The 14,739-nt window shown below is 43.8% G+C and overlaps 2 protein-coding genes across 3 annotated transcripts in view; one reads left to right on the plus strand and one right to left on the minus strand.

The window, feature by feature from the left end:
- tbc1d8 (TBC1 domain family member 8) overlaps positions 1 to 7,041 on the plus strand; it is an 18,795-nt gene extending 11,754 nt beyond the window's left edge. Inside the window, exons 7-20 of one of the 2 annotated variants that reach the window (XM_005746205.1) lie at positions 591 to 788; positions 1,119 to 1,268; positions 1,456 to 1,606; positions 3,253 to 3,467; positions 3,596 to 3,713; positions 4,427 to 4,712; positions 4,864 to 4,993; positions 5,212 to 5,310; positions 5,442 to 5,510; positions 5,600 to 5,870; positions 5,979 to 6,044; positions 6,138 to 6,224; positions 6,316 to 6,425; positions 6,618 to 7,041. In XM_005746205.1, the coding sequence (XP_005746262.1) occupies positions 591 to 788; positions 1,119 to 1,268; positions 1,456 to 1,606; positions 3,253 to 3,467; positions 3,596 to 3,713; positions 4,427 to 4,712; positions 4,864 to 4,993; positions 5,212 to 5,310; positions 5,442 to 5,510; positions 5,600 to 5,870; positions 5,979 to 6,044; positions 6,138 to 6,224; positions 6,316 to 6,425; positions 6,618 to 7,010 (2,343 nt within the window). In that variant the 3' untranslated portion in view covers positions 7,011 to 7,041. The remainder of the gene's footprint in view (positions 1 to 590; positions 789 to 1,118; positions 1,269 to 1,455; positions 1,607 to 3,252; positions 3,468 to 3,595; positions 3,714 to 4,426; positions 4,713 to 4,863; positions 4,994 to 5,211; positions 5,311 to 5,441; positions 5,511 to 5,599; positions 5,871 to 5,978; positions 6,045 to 6,137; positions 6,225 to 6,315; positions 6,426 to 6,617) is intronic. The other variant, XM_005746206.1, reaches the window with a different exon arrangement.
- Positions 7,042 to 8,419: 1,378 nt separating this feature from the next.
- The window catches only part of neb (nebulin), a 57,700-nt gene continuing 51,380 nt past the window's right edge, over positions 8,420 to 14,739 (minus strand). Inside the window, 12 exon segments of the mRNA XM_013914149.1 lie at positions 8,420 to 9,275; positions 9,516 to 9,625; positions 9,720 to 9,860; positions 10,064 to 10,156; positions 10,324 to 10,510; positions 10,870 to 10,977; positions 11,461 to 11,553; positions 12,167 to 12,259; positions 12,562 to 12,654; positions 12,983 to 13,075; positions 13,609 to 13,701; positions 14,587 to 14,679. Coding sequence (XP_013769603.1) covers positions 9,102 to 9,275; positions 9,516 to 9,625; positions 9,720 to 9,860; positions 10,064 to 10,156; positions 10,324 to 10,510; positions 10,870 to 10,977; positions 11,461 to 11,553; positions 12,167 to 12,259; positions 12,562 to 12,654; positions 12,983 to 13,075; positions 13,609 to 13,701; positions 14,587 to 14,679 — 1,371 coding nt within the window. The 3' untranslated portion in view covers positions 8,420 to 9,101.

Raw genomic sequence — 14,739 nt, forward strand, 5'->3', positions numbered from 1 at the left:
AAAAACCCAACAATCATATGACCCCCTATGAGCAAGCACTTTGGCAACAGTGGGAAGAAAAAACTCCCTTTTAACAGGAAGAAACCTCCAACAGAACCAGGCTCAGGGAGGGGCGGGGCCATCTGCTGCGCTCGGTTGGGGTGAGAGAAGGAAGACAGGATAAAAGACATGCTGTGGAAGAGAGACAGAGGTTAATAACAGATATCTTTTAACAGGAAGAAACCTCCGGCAGAACCAGGCTCAGGGAGGGGCGGGGCCATCTGCTGCGACCGGTTGGGGTGAGAATTAGCCGGTGGTTCAATCTGTTCAGTCATTCGTACTTTCTAATCCTGTGTTTTCTATTGAAGCATTGTCTTTCACAAACCTAACCTACCCCTCTGCTCCTCCTGATTCTGCATACTTCGTACGTGGCTGCAGTGTTGTTAGTCATTTCAGCCTCTTGGATTCCCACTTTTGAAGATGTTTCTCTTCTTTCGATTCCAGCTTGAGCAGCAGGAGCCAGTCTGCATTCCTGCTCTGTTTTTGCACAAAGAACAACTGTGCGTGTGTTATGATGCGTTACCACTTCTTTTGGCCATTTTTGTCACCAGGTTTTGTCCATAGAGAAAGCAGACAGCACCAGCGCGCTGCCCAACCCTGTCATAGTGAGTATTCGGACTAAAAAGGCCTTCCAGCTGATTGAGCTGAACGACAGAGACGAGCTGGTTGAGAACATGAACTCCAGACTTCGAGCGCTGCAGTGGAAACGGTCCATGTTCCGCAGCAGGAAAGAGGGCAAGAGGAGCGTGGTGAGTGGGATGTTTAATTGGGTGGGACCTGCCACTTATACGGATAATGGAAAATGAAACAATGCAACAACACAACAGAAAGAACTAGTCAGTAATGTTCAGTACACTGGGTTGTTACCAAAATCATAAAGACAAACGGTTGCTAGAAGCACTTTATGATGTTCTCGCTAATCAAAGTTAAAATGCCATATGTGGAACTGGAAACATTTCCTGTATGACGGCTAAGGGAAGTACTGCAAGCACTGTTCAGCTCTAATTTCAAAGGGATCCAGTCAGAGAAATATTGTTTGTAATTACTGACGTTTCTTTTGTTCCTCACATTTTCCACAGAGCTCCCCAACACCTTACTACACCTTCTATTATGACACTGGGTACTCTGATGAAGAAGAGATAGAGGAGCATGTCCTGCGCAACACTGTCAACAGTGAAGCTCTCATGACAGCCTTCCACCAAAATCAACCAGGAACCAACGGCAACAAGGTGGGAGGAGTCTGAGACACTGTTCATCTAAACCTGTAACTTGATATATAAATAACCAATCGAATGAATTCAGAGTCACTTCAGATCTGATTTAAAAGGCTCGTCTCTCCCTAAGAGTTAGAAAAGAACAATATCCATCAGCTGAATGTAGTAAGTCAGGATCAGGAAATGTGTGTGTTTGTGTCAGAGCACGAATCAGGTGAAGGAGCGGCTGTGGGAGGATCATTTCTCTGAGTTCGGACGTGGCGTCCACATGTTTCGCACAGAGAAGATCCAAAAGCTTGTGGCCATGGGGATACCAGAGTCACTGCGAGGGGAGCTGTGGATGATATTTTCAGGTATATAAATATATATGTGTATACAGTTGTGGTAATAAGTTTACATAGCCTGGAAGAAGTTATGCTTTTTTGTTTGTTTTGTCCATTTTTCAGAAATAATGATAATACAAAAACGTTACTTTCACTCACGGTCAGTAGTTGGGTTAAATCATTTATCCACAGCTGTGTTTTCCCTTTTTAAATCATAAAGACAACAGAAACAAGACCCTGATCAAAAGTTTACATACCCTGGAAGTTTTGGCTTGATAGCATAGGACCACGCAGATAGCATCAATATCACTGAGCTACTGTACAGAGAACAGGAAGAGGAGGCATTTTGCATTTTGTATGGACAGCTTTATCATCTGAGAAAATAAAGTACCTCATCCATAACTACCACAAAAGACTTCAAACTGTCATCAATGTTAAAGGAGGCAAAACACTATAAGAACTATTTCAAATATCTTAACAACAGACCGCTGCACACGGTCTGTGCTGCACAAGTGAAGCATCGTGTTGGTTCAAGGAGGCCATGCAGTCTTCTGATACCCATCAACACGTCAGATTAGCAGAAGTTAATTAGGCTGTTTTAGCCTGCACGCAATTGTGGCACATCTGCAAAACTGGAACATATTTCCTACATGCTATGTGAAAATTGGGGTGTGTATACATATACATACCCCAATGTTTCAATTTTTGTATTGAAAATTATGCAGTTTAATGTGTCATTGTACTCTGAAATAAAAGCAATTGGAGTTAAAAAAGAAATCATGGAATTAATTTATTGACCAAAATGTAATCTAAACTTTTGACTCATCAAAGTCGCCACCTTTGGCAGATATAACTGCTGAACACACCCGTGGCGTTCTTTCTACAACAGGAATATTGTTCAGAAAGTTCCTCTCATATCTGTCGCAGATGTTCTCATTGATGTGCGGCACTTGTAGGTTGCTTTGCTTCCCCTCTTGTGTCCAGTTCATCCCAAACCAGCTCGATGGGGTTTAAGTGCTGTCTGCTCCATGTTTTCAAGCTTATCATCTTGTACTTTTTACCAGAGGTAATTCTGGCCTAGCTTGGACTCATGTTTTGGGTCATTATCCTGCTTTCGGATAAACCCCTGCCCAACTAGGCTCATACCAGAGGGTATTGCATGGCGCTGCAGAACGCTGTGGTTAATTATGAGCGATACACTGATGTATCTGCTGAGTAAAAACACAGATGTGGTAGGCCAGCACACACAAAACAAGAAGACACACTTTGAGATTAAATCTAAGTCTCACTGTGGTCCTGGCCCCAGCAGGCAATGAATCACTGTAAGGGTCCCCACAAGTATGGAATTACAGGTGTGTGTGTGTGTCTGTGTTTAAACCCAACCTGGGCTTCACATCCTCTTCTCTGCATCTGTTGTTCCTCAGGCAATGGCACTCTTTCAGTCAGTCAGATTTTATTTTGGTGTGTGGTCCGTTCCTCTGCTCAGTCTCACTTCCTTTTATCCAAACATAGTTCCTGTGCGCCGCAAAGAATGAAACCGATCGAAGGTAAAAGGCACAGGTGTGCAGAATAATTTTAACCTGGGATTTTTCTTATAGCATATATATATATCGTTGGGGAACAAAACGGGGTAGCAGGTCATTCTCCGTTCTCTAATTCCTGTGTGGTTTGTGCAGATGCATCCTCTGACCTAGGGTCCCATGAAGGCTACTACGCCAGCTTGGTGCAGAAATCAATGGGCCATAACAACCTGGCCACAGAGGAGATCGAACGGGACCTGCACCGCTCACTGCCAGACCATCCCGCTTTCCAAAACCCAACGGGCATTGCTGCACTCAGGCGCGTCCTCACTGCGTATGCTCACCGCAACCCAAAGATCGGATACTGTCAGGTAAGCAGCAGTATTAGTCATTTTTATAATGGTGGCACTTATAGTGTAATACTAGAAGCACTCATGTGATTCAAGTGTTCATCCTGACTTTAAGATGCATGTGTGAATTTTGCTTTCTCTCTCACTAGTCTATGAACATCCTGGCATCGGTGCTGCTGCTGTATGCTAAAGAGGAAGATGCCTTCTGGCTGCTGGTGGCCGTGTGTGAAAGAATGCTGCCCGACTACTTCAATCGCAGGGTCATAGGTAAAGAGCCCAGAAGCTTTATTTGCTTGCAGCCACGCTTTTAAAAAAAGCACATAAGTGGTTACTGTGTTGCTGCTGTTACTGTGGTGCATGTACCGTTTCTGAGACAGGCTTTCAGAATAGGCATTATTTCCTGTGTTTGCAAAGGTGTTTATTTTTGCCCTGCGTGTTGCATTTGTAGCAATTTCCTTTTCCTTTTAATGTCCACATGTTTGTGGGCGTCACTTATTTTTGAAAGAACAGTGATTGTGGTCTGAGACTCTGTAGAAGCATAGATTCACAACATTACTTAAAAAAAAAATTAAAGTAAACAGTTTCCACGTTTCAAAAGAGGCAAAAAATCCCCACAAAAACCATTGATATATTTATTCTGGCAACAACCTGCCTCTAGTTAAAACACGGAAACCACATTAACATTACTTGTCCTTACAGAACACAGCAGCTATTTAGCAAAGAGAAGTAAAGCCTTACTATAAAAATCTTTTGTGGAACTGCAGAACAGCACAGACTGAATAGCATGTTTATGCTGCCATCTAGTGGTCAGAATGATGAAAAAGCCATATATTAAGGAAAAATGGGCATCAAACAGGTCAGACTTATGAGAATCATAACACGTCTTGAATATATTTAACTTGGAGAAAAATTTGGACAGGCTTACATCCAAGGCCGTTCTTTGCCCCAACACTGTCTGACTCCACCGCCCTCTCCTGCAGGCGCTCAGGTGGACCAGTCGGTGTTCGAGGAGCTCATCAGGGAGCGTCTGCCAGAGCTGGCTGAACAGATTCCAGACCTTTCCACCCTCTCCTCTGTGTCCCTGTCTTGGTTCCTCACCCTGTTCCTGAGCGTCCTGCCGTTCCACAGCGCCGTCTGCGTGGTCGACTGCTTCTTCTTCCACGGAATCAAAGCCATCTTCCAGCTTGGTCTGGCTGTGCTGGAGGCCAATGCTGCGGAGCTTTCGTCCAGCACAGATGACGGGCAGGCGCTTATGATTCTCACAGGGTAGGTTTGCAGCTTGCTGGTAAAGCAAAACTCAAAGCATTGTGCCACTGATTGACATGAATGCTTTGTGCTTTTGTCTGCATTGTATGGTTTATAATTGTATGTGCACGGGTGGAATTTAACACCTCGTTGGCTTTCCTATGATTCCCAGTTTTCTGGACCAGGTTGGAAATGTAGAGTGCCCCGGTTTTCCGTCCTCCTCGCCTGCTGCAGAGGAAACTAGCTGCAGTGTCGCTAAGAGGCACACAAACATCACTGACCTCATCAATGACTCCTATATCGTAAGAGATGCACATTTTTTGCCTGATATTTGCCTTAAATAATTAGTTTGTGCACATTGTGCACCAGCTCCTTTACTTGTTTTCTTTCGCTTCCTTTTGTTAGATAAGTGAGCTTTTCACCTCTGGCTTATTCAACTACATTTTCGCCCTTCTTCATAATCCTCATTTAGTCATCACAGTTCATGAGATATCTTTCATGCTGTGCTCTCTGACCTCAGAAATTCGGAGACCTGACAGTGCGGCAGATTGAGCAGCTCCGCTGTCGACACAGAATCCAGGTGCTCCAGGCACACGAAGACACCACCAAAGAAAATGCGGTGAGAAGACTGACACAGAATCTCAAACATCTTTAAAGCTGCTCAAAAGAAGCTTGAAGGACACAACAGTATTACACATACCCAGCTCTCAGCTGTTTATAATGCTCCCTTTTTTTTATGCGCCTTTACAGTTGAGACTGGTGTCGCCAGATGTTTCCATCCCTGCAGAGAACTTGGCCGACATCTACGATCTCTTCAAGGTTATTTTCCTTCCTTGCTGACAGACTAATTGATGTGCGAAAGAGACCTTAAATCACTTTGTTTTCCTCTGTCCTCCTCCTCCCTGCAGACGGAGCACTTCATCACTCTGTACTGGGGGGACAGCAGCGCGGCGGCGGCGGCAGAGGCAGCAGCGTGGCACTACTGTGACTCGAATCGCTCCTTTATAGAACGGCAGTATCGGCTGGACCGACCTCAGTTTAAAAGCCAGTACGGGCTGCTGGTGCCGTGGCCCGATGTCTCCAACCAGCACACCGACACGCTGGCCAACCGCACCTTCACCCTCCTGGACCAGGACTGCGACAACCTGGTCACCTTTAGAGACTTTGCCAGCTGGCTGGGTAGGTAGAGGGAGGACAGGCGGGGAAATGGAAAATGCATAAAGCTGAAATAAAAAGAAGTTTCACTTTGCTCTGTCTCCTCATGTTTTTTTTGTGTTTTTTTTCCAGACACGCTGTACTTTGGGGAGCTGAATGAGAAAATAAGGCTGCTTTACTGCCTTCACATCCCTCCAGGTTATTCATTATGTGACTACGATGACGAGTTATTGAGCTCTACTCTCATGTCGGCGATTTATTGATTCCTTTTGCGTTTGTTCGCATCTGCAGCTCTGACAGAAACTGAAGATGACCCCTCGGTTATGAAGAGCCCCCTGCTGTCCACAAACAGACCTCTCTATGTTAACCTGCCCCCTCGTCAGTGCAAACACGCTCCCTCGTCACGTTATTGCACTTATCAGGGGGATTTACTTGTGAGGCTGAAGAACTCTCTCTCTTGTTGTTTTAGGTGATGACGGTGAAGTGACAGATTACCAGGATCAGCTGAAGCAGATGCTCCAGGATCTGGCCACAGAGAAGGAGAAAGATGTGGAGAAGCCTCTGCCTCTCATGAACCAGGTATAGGAGTCGCATGCTCTCACCTTTCTTGTGTAAATTCAGAGTTTTGTTGGGGTTTTTTTTTTTTTTAGATGTATGAAAAAAGTCAGATTTCTGACAAAAAGTCAAGACAAAAAAATGTATTCTGCGTTAAATAATCAGACAAACATGCAGAAGTTTGTTGATTAACTCTCTTTGTTCCTTCTTGTGCAGTCGGAGTTCATCCAGTTCTGTAAAACGCTCTACAGCATGTTCCACCCGGAGGAGAACGAGCTCTTCCAGGCTATCGCCACAGTCACCAGTCTCGTGCTGCAGATCGGCGAGGTCGGCCATCGCGGTAAAATCGCCGGATCAGAGGCCAACAGCCAGGAGGGCTCGACGGCGGCGGGCGGGGTCGACGCCCGCAGAGGCAGCAGGAGTTCGGCGACAGCGGACAACGAGTGGACGGTGAGCTACGCTCAGATCCTGGCCTCACTGCTCACGGAGCAGGCGCTGGTGAACTTCTTCGAGAAGCCTCTGGATTTGTCGGCCAAGATCACACAAGCCAAGGAGAGTCAGTATCAGCAGCGGGCGGGTTTGCTCACTCTGCAGCGAGCGAGCAGCTGACTCGAACGTGAACAGCAGGCTGCGAGCTGCAGCAGTGTCGTGTGATGCTGAAGAGCCTTAATGTAACCTGTGATATTTGTCGTGCTGATAACACGACTGCCGGATTTCTTTCTAAGCCCTCAAACTGCTCTGACCTCTGACTGAGGACAGAAAGATGTTTTCTGTGAACATTTTTGAGAAGAAAAATGTTCCGGCCAATTCCAGTGGTTGACTCACTGGATCCGGGCATAAGATTTTTCATTTAGTCCATTCTGGGCCATGGGAAACTTTACTTATTACCTTCTTGTGTCACCAAAAGGATGCCTGCAGCTCAGCTGTGTTTCAGTCCAATGATTTGTCACCACTTTGTTGTGTTTTAAAGTGTTTACTGGCTGTGAAGATAACGCTCTACGCTTCGTCTCACTCACTTTCTCATCAGAAATCTGCCTTATTTAAGTTTTACCTGTAAACCTTGCGATCAATGATTCAGCATTAAGGACAAATCTAGCATACGGATAGTGTTTTTTTTTAATGACTAATTTTATTACTTCTATTTCGTTAACATTAAATGTTTTCGAACACACGCTCTCTGATTAAAGATATTTTTGAAAGCTTTTTCAGAATACTGGAAAAATAAATCAGCGTTTAATGAAAGCAGGAAAAAAGATGACACATTTTAAATAAAAATGTTGGAGGAAAATCACTTCTGTTTTCACTTCTTATTAAGCAAAATTAGACTGGCAGCAGCAGGATTCACATCATGGTTCAGCCTCAGACTTTTATTTATGTTTTAAAAATGTTTTCAGTGTTGGGAGATTATTGGTTCACTGCCGTGCTTTGCCTTTCACCCAATAGTGCTGGATTTTTTATAACTACCCTCGATGTATGAAAGACGCGTGACACAGCTGGAACATACAAACCAAGAAGCTATTGCTTTGTATTCATACATCTTGAGTTTTTAATATGATCAACAGACTGATGATCAAGCTTTCAGCTCCAAGGTGAAGTGTGTAGGATCTAAAAAACACAAACTGTGAAATGAAATGAGCTCTGCTATTAACACATCCTCATCTGAGATAATAAACCACAGCTGTAATAGGCAATAAGGAAACAATGGACATGATGAAGCTGTAACCACACAAATATTTAATCTAAAATTCCCGCTCCAAAGCAAACACGTCTCATTTAGTCATTTCCCCGTTTCCTCCCCCGTCTTTTCGGCCTGCCACCTCCTCAGAGGGGAGGGATGAATTCAAGGGGAGGAAGTGAGGAAAAGAATGAAGGATGTAAGAACCGATAATTGAGAAGGGCTCATGTCTAGACTGTTTTGTATTTGGCTCGGGGAACTTCTACTGTTCGACTGGTGCAGTGAAAAGAGTTTTTAGCAGTGATCTAATGAAAGAGTCTGAAATGAAGAGGAGGAGGCAGAGTGGTGCAGGAACTTGGTGTGCTTTATTAGCTACTGATTGAAGGTAGAGGACGTGCTTTAGCCAGGACCTAAATAATCGGGAGAAACAAAACACACATTTTACTAGTGGCCAGCCTTCGTTATAAAGGAGGGAAAACTGAGGCTTGGCGCAGAGAGCTTCTCATGATTTCATCATGGAGGAGGTAGATGGTGACTTACTCCTTTCTAACGTTCATATTTTCTCTACATGGACTCTCCGTTAAAAGGGTTACATGAAACTTTTCGAGCCCGTTGTGTTTCAGAGAAAATACGTTGGACAAAAAAATGATAAATAACGTAAATGAAATGTTTGAAATGTACAAAATCAAAGGGCCAGTTTGTGTGTTAGCCTCGCTTTTCCAGGACAGGAACAGAATAGTTAAAACAATCTAACACGTTGTCATTCGTAGTAGGCACATTATGTATAATCAGATCTATTTATATGGGTCATGGCATGAAGCTAATGTCACATCCACAGGGAGCGGGAGCAGCAGCATAATAATGATGACAGACTCCACGAGAATCACAATACAAGTAAAATACAAGTACAGACACTACAAGCTACACATTGCACTAAGCCACAGTTGTGATCACAGGAAGACCGATGAGTTTGCCCTGTGGATGCATCGCGCCCACTACGGAGGGACCGTGGGCGGGCTCTGTCTTTAGATTGCTTCAACGTAGTTGGCTGGCAGCATGCCGGTCTTGCCGGTACGCTGAACAGTACCGTACATCCAGCCTTCGTCGATGGACTGCACGTTGACGATGACGTCGCCGTCCTTGAAGGACACCTCGTCACTGTCGGCTGCGGTGTAGTCATACATGGCACGCACGGTTTTCTGAAGGAAAGAGATGGACACACTTAAGAAACAAGCAGAAATTTTAAATTCAGCTTCTTTTCTTCAGGCCATGAAATAATGTAACTGATGTACTAAAATAATGATAATCCCACTGAACGTTTCAAACCTGCTTTACCTGACCACACCAAGCATCACCTGTAGCATCACTCCCCACAGGAGAAAAGTTAAACCACATAAAGCGAATGGAGTGTATGTACAATATAAATGTATGTTACTAACCCCGGTAGTAGAGGGGTGTGAGGGAATGGAAGAGACTGTGGTCTGCTGGGTGGCCACTGAAGATGACCTCTGCTGCAGCTCCACGGTCTTCACAGTAGCATGCTGGTAGCCTGAAGATGTTAAAATAACAAACAGATTAAGTAGAGGGGAAATTATTCTTCACTCTCAAGTGTATTTGTTGCTGTTTAGTCTGATGAGGGTTACCAATAGAGGAGGTCATGAAGCCATTGCTGTAGAGGGACATGTGGTGGTCAGCATCCTGGGACACCTCAGACTTCTCATCAGCCACGCCGCTCAAAGCGCTGGTGGAGCGGGAGTGCTCCTTGCTGCGACGCTGAGCTTGTACTGTCAGAACAGCATTAAGACATTATTTCAAATGCGTATTATTTAACTATCAGTGACACACCTGCTTCACACACGAGAAGCAATACATAATCCTTTGCCAGTCACTTAGCTTCCCTGACATTTAATGATAACTTTGAATAAATCCATCGGGAGCATAACTAAAGCTTTGGCTCTCTGAATCGATCCTCTAGAATTTCAATCACCTGACATCATGTGCAGACTCCTGGACTGGATGTTGTCCTCAGCGGGGTCGTAGTCAAACACAGAGCCGGGGTTTGTGCGCCACACACGCAGATCTGAGGAGATGAATAGATCAGCCGATAACAGTCCGTATTACAGTTTTGCTTCAGGTATGTCTCTCCAGAATGTAATTTTGAGGTATTTTGTCTTTCAGTTTTATTTATTTTTTGCTAACAAGCTAACAACTCCTAAAGCTCAGAGAAGTGCTTGCTGTTGTCGTTACCAGTGATGGTCTCCTGGTCGTGCTCTATGGCACGTCTCCTCTCCATCTCCACCACGCGCCTCTGGATGCCACGGTAGCTGATGTCGCTGAAGTCCTGCGTGTTCTTCTTCACGCGCTCTGTCACAATATCAGTGGTGGTGGGAGTGAAGCTGCCCTTGCTCTTCTCAAAGTCCTCGTGGTATCTCACCTGAAGTGCACAAATACAGTAAGTGAAGCTGCAGGGTGGATGGACCCATTTTGCACGAGCCAACCAAACTGGCATCGATGCCAGCCTCCACTTTAACTACTTAAAATACTAAAATGTGTTGTCTGTCTTTTTCCTCTATACCAAACCCATTATTTCTCCATTATTGAATCAATTCTAATTTTAGTTTGTCTTTGTGTAGCAACATTGTTTAAGACTGGCGACCAGATTCTTGTTTTGAATCATTTTGAGATGATGAGGTGTCAAAGAGTACTGAAGCCTTACTCTTCAAGTAGTCAAGTAACAACGAAAGCACTTTTCCACTTAGAACAGAAATTAATCAAACAACCACAAAAACTTACCCCAGAAATGATACGCTGAGTCTCCCTGACGCGCCTCATCTCAGGTGTGTCCAGAACAAAGGCGGCTTTGCCCTGGACCTGCTTGCGGAAGCTGTCAGAGTACAGAACCTAGAAATGACAGATCAAAAGTAGTAAGGATCTAAAATATTTCACACTCCCAAACCATCATTCAATAGCTGTTAGCATCCACAGCACAAGAGGTGTGGTCAGAGAGACTTAATGCCAAGAGGACACAGGCAGCTGCTGGGATGAGCTATGGCACTACTGGGATGAATTAGCAGGGAGACTTTTATTAAGTGGGCGAATTATTAAAAGGACATAAAGTTATTTTCCAATCTTCAGTGGGAGACCGAAAGGAATAAGATCAAGTGGGAAAACAGCAGGAGAGATTAGCAGTGATGATGTGCACAGGCACACCACAGCTGGAGGTATTAAACATATTTTTAAAAAAAAGAGAGAGAGAGTGCAGTCAGGTGAATTAATACGATTAACAAGAGCCAGGGGGACACATCAGAGTTAGACAAGGGTTAAAAAGAGGTAGGAGTAGAACATTTCTTCAGCAGAACATGTTCTACAGGTTCTGAAAGGTACCGAGCTAATGTTTTCTTGGTTCCTTTTCACCCGCTCCATCTCTGGAGTAAACACCACAGGCGTTCCCTTGGCTGAACTGTCTTTATACAACACCTACAGGGCAGAAGCACAGCACCCCGAGGGGCCAATCAGAAACTCAAACATACAGACCACACACACCTATAGGACTGCTTTCATAGACAAGGAGGAGTTTTCTGGAAATATCTGAGATTGATTAAACTCAGAGAGGTCATTTCTTTAGTTGGTGGCATTTTTTTGGTATATTATTTTGGTATATTCAAGCAGCGTCTGAGAAATTGGTCCTATAGAGTGATCCATCCTGGTAGCTCCTGCTGAGCAGCCAGGATCTCTGCTGTACGTGGAGACAAACATCCCTAATGCTTTAGCAGGAGATTTAGCTGTGAAGTGGAAATTAAGAGCAGCACACAGCAGCTTAATGTGAAGAAAGATGAGCTGCAGGTTAGAAGATAGTAGACTCACAGACCAAAAAGGAAGATTTTATTCAGTTTAGGGGACTGATGATTGAGGATTAAAATAATAAAGAGAAAAAGGCAAGGGTGTAAATTAGATGGATGGGCAGTCTGGGCCCTGGATGGAGCTTGATGAGATGAGCAAGAGATGATGAGGAAGGGGGAAGTGTATGATAGGCATTATTATAGGACTCTACTGTTCACAGTTAGGAGCAAACGTGGTACGGTTCCACTACCGAGCTGATGTGCTTCTGGGTTTCTTTGACTCGCTTCACTTCAGGGAGATCCGATATAGCTGTTCCTCGACCCAGAGAGTCCTTGTATTTTATCTAACCAAATAAAATTTGGGGATTCGTGCAGAGAAAGTACAAAAAAAAGTAAGTAACAGATCAATAACAGAAAAACACGCAGACAAAAAGCCACAAGCGGCACCAAAAATCACAGCAGAGACAGAACATGAAATTAAACACACATCGTTCCCTAAAAAATAAAGAAGCAGGTTTATGTTAGACACACACAACAACTACTGGGAAGATCTACTGGAGGCTAAGGAGAATTGTTATGGCACTGTTTGAGGTGGAGGGATGAACGGATGCAAATCGGAGACTAGGGGTTCACTGCAGTGGAGTACCGTGCTAATATTTTGCTGATTGCGTTTAACTCTCTCCATTTCTGGCGTCTCTGATATTGATGTGCCTCCTCCCACGCCTTCTTTGTATTGATGCTTTGAATAAAACAGCACAAAAAAGTCAATTATTGTTGTAACACACTCAAAAGATGATTAGTTTTCAATTTAGGAGGGAAGGAAGGAATTTCAAAAAATTAAAAAAGACAGAAAAATTCCAAAGCGGAGTAATTAGGAAAAGGGAGGGTATTTTTGTCTCGTAAAAGGAAATGACGTATGGAACATGGTTAGGATGTAGGAGGGGAAAACCAGCGCTAAATACAGGAAAGGTAAAGTTTTCTAGATAAGTAAGATGAGATCAGAGGGCGTTTGGGGGGAGTTATTATAAGGAAGTCATATTAGGGTCACTGCAGTCTTTTTCCTCTACCAGGCTGATATTCTTCTGGGTTTCTCGGACCCGCTTCACCTCAGGCAGATCTGGTATGGCTGTGCCTTGACCCACAGAGTCCTTGTACTGTATCTGCCCATTGCACAAGTTACACAGGTGCAAAATCAGACGGTGACAAACAAAAGCACAGTATGTACTGTAGACACACACACAGGCAGCTATTCATAAAAACAACATGAACACCTGAAATTAGAGGTTACTGATCATACTGATTTCCAGACATATTTATGTATATTTAAAGGGACTAATGTAAAAATATGCAGGTTGTTTTCAGCGTGAGTGATGTTTAGTTTAGTTTATTACTTCAGGGTTCACATGAAATTAACAATGAGTTATTACACAAGCTCTAAAAGTCCCCTGTGGATGATAAACTGTGAATTATTTTACAGTGGAAACAAGAAAAGTCCTCTAATGAGTTATAAAAATGAAATATTAGCACGAGGACAGATATCTGTAAAAAGAAAGTTGAATATATAATTATTATTTGAAGAGATTAGATGTGATGGCAGGTCTGGTTTTATTCTTTGATGCTAGAGGAGGAGGAAATATGGAGGGAGGAGTGGCTGAGGAGTAATGAGGTAGGGCAGGGTCACTCTGTTGAGTACCGTGCTGACGTTGCGCTGGTTGCGTTTAACCCTCTCCATCTCAGGGGTCTCGGGCAAAGCTGTTCCTCCTCCCAAATCCTCTTTGTACTTAATCTTACACGGACGAGGAACAAAGCATAAACGAGTGGTTAGCCTCACCGAGCGCTAATTTACTTATCTTGCACCTTTGGGAGCACACGTCAACAAAAGCACACAGAATGAGACAAACATCTATACAAACATTTAACAAAGAACGCACACATTTCAGGTGTTGACTTCAGAACAACTGAAATGAAAAGGTTACTGATCATATCGGTTTTCAGACACAGGTGCATGTGGGTGATGCTTAGTTTAGTTTATCACTTCAAGGTTCAGATGAAATTAATTATGAGTCCGTTAAGCCCTCACAGTCCCCTGTGGACGATAAGATTCTAATTATTTCACAGTGGAAACACCATCTGTTTACACTATATCACCAAAAGTATGTGGATACACAAATAATACAACCGTGTTTTGTTGAGACTGCATTTTAAAAGCATGGACATTCATGTGTTGCATTTACTGTTGTGTTTGCAGGGATTTGCTCCACATCAGCCACAAGACTCTTAATAAGTTCAAACGCTGAGCCTGCATGATGAGGTCTGGGTTCTGTCAGGGTCCAAATATAAAAGGCTTTTTTTCATGTACCCAAGTCTGTTAAGTCCTCTGAAATGAACAAATGTGAACTAACAGCCCCAAACAAAGGCACAATAAAGTCTCCACATACTTTTGGTCATCTAGTTCTTAGCATCTAGGGATTTTTCTGGGCTCCAAAAAAAAATTAGAATGAAAAACAGGTTTCTGCAAAAAACAAAAACAGTTGAATATATAATTATTATTTGGAGAGATTAGATGTGATGGCAGGTCTGGTTTTATTCTTTGATGCTAGAGGAGGAGGAAATATGGAGGGAGGAGTGGCTGAGGAGTAATGAGGTAGGGCAGGGTCACTCTGTTGAGTACCGTGCTGACGTTGCGCTGGTTGCGTTTAACCCTCTCCATCTCAGGGGTCTCGGGCAAAGCTGTTCCTCCTCCCAAATCCTCTTTGTACTTAATCTTACACGGACGAGGAACAAAGCATAAACGAGTGGTTAGCCTCACCGAGCGCTAATTTAC

Source organism: Pundamilia nyererei, unplaced genomic scaffold, assembly GCF_000239375.1.
Source record: "Pundamilia nyererei isolate P.nyererei 1_Seehausen unplaced genomic scaffold, PunNye1.0 scaffold00175, whole genome shotgun sequence".
Taxonomy (NCBI): Eukaryota; Metazoa; Chordata; class Actinopteri; order Cichliformes; family Cichlidae; genus Pundamilia; species Pundamilia nyererei.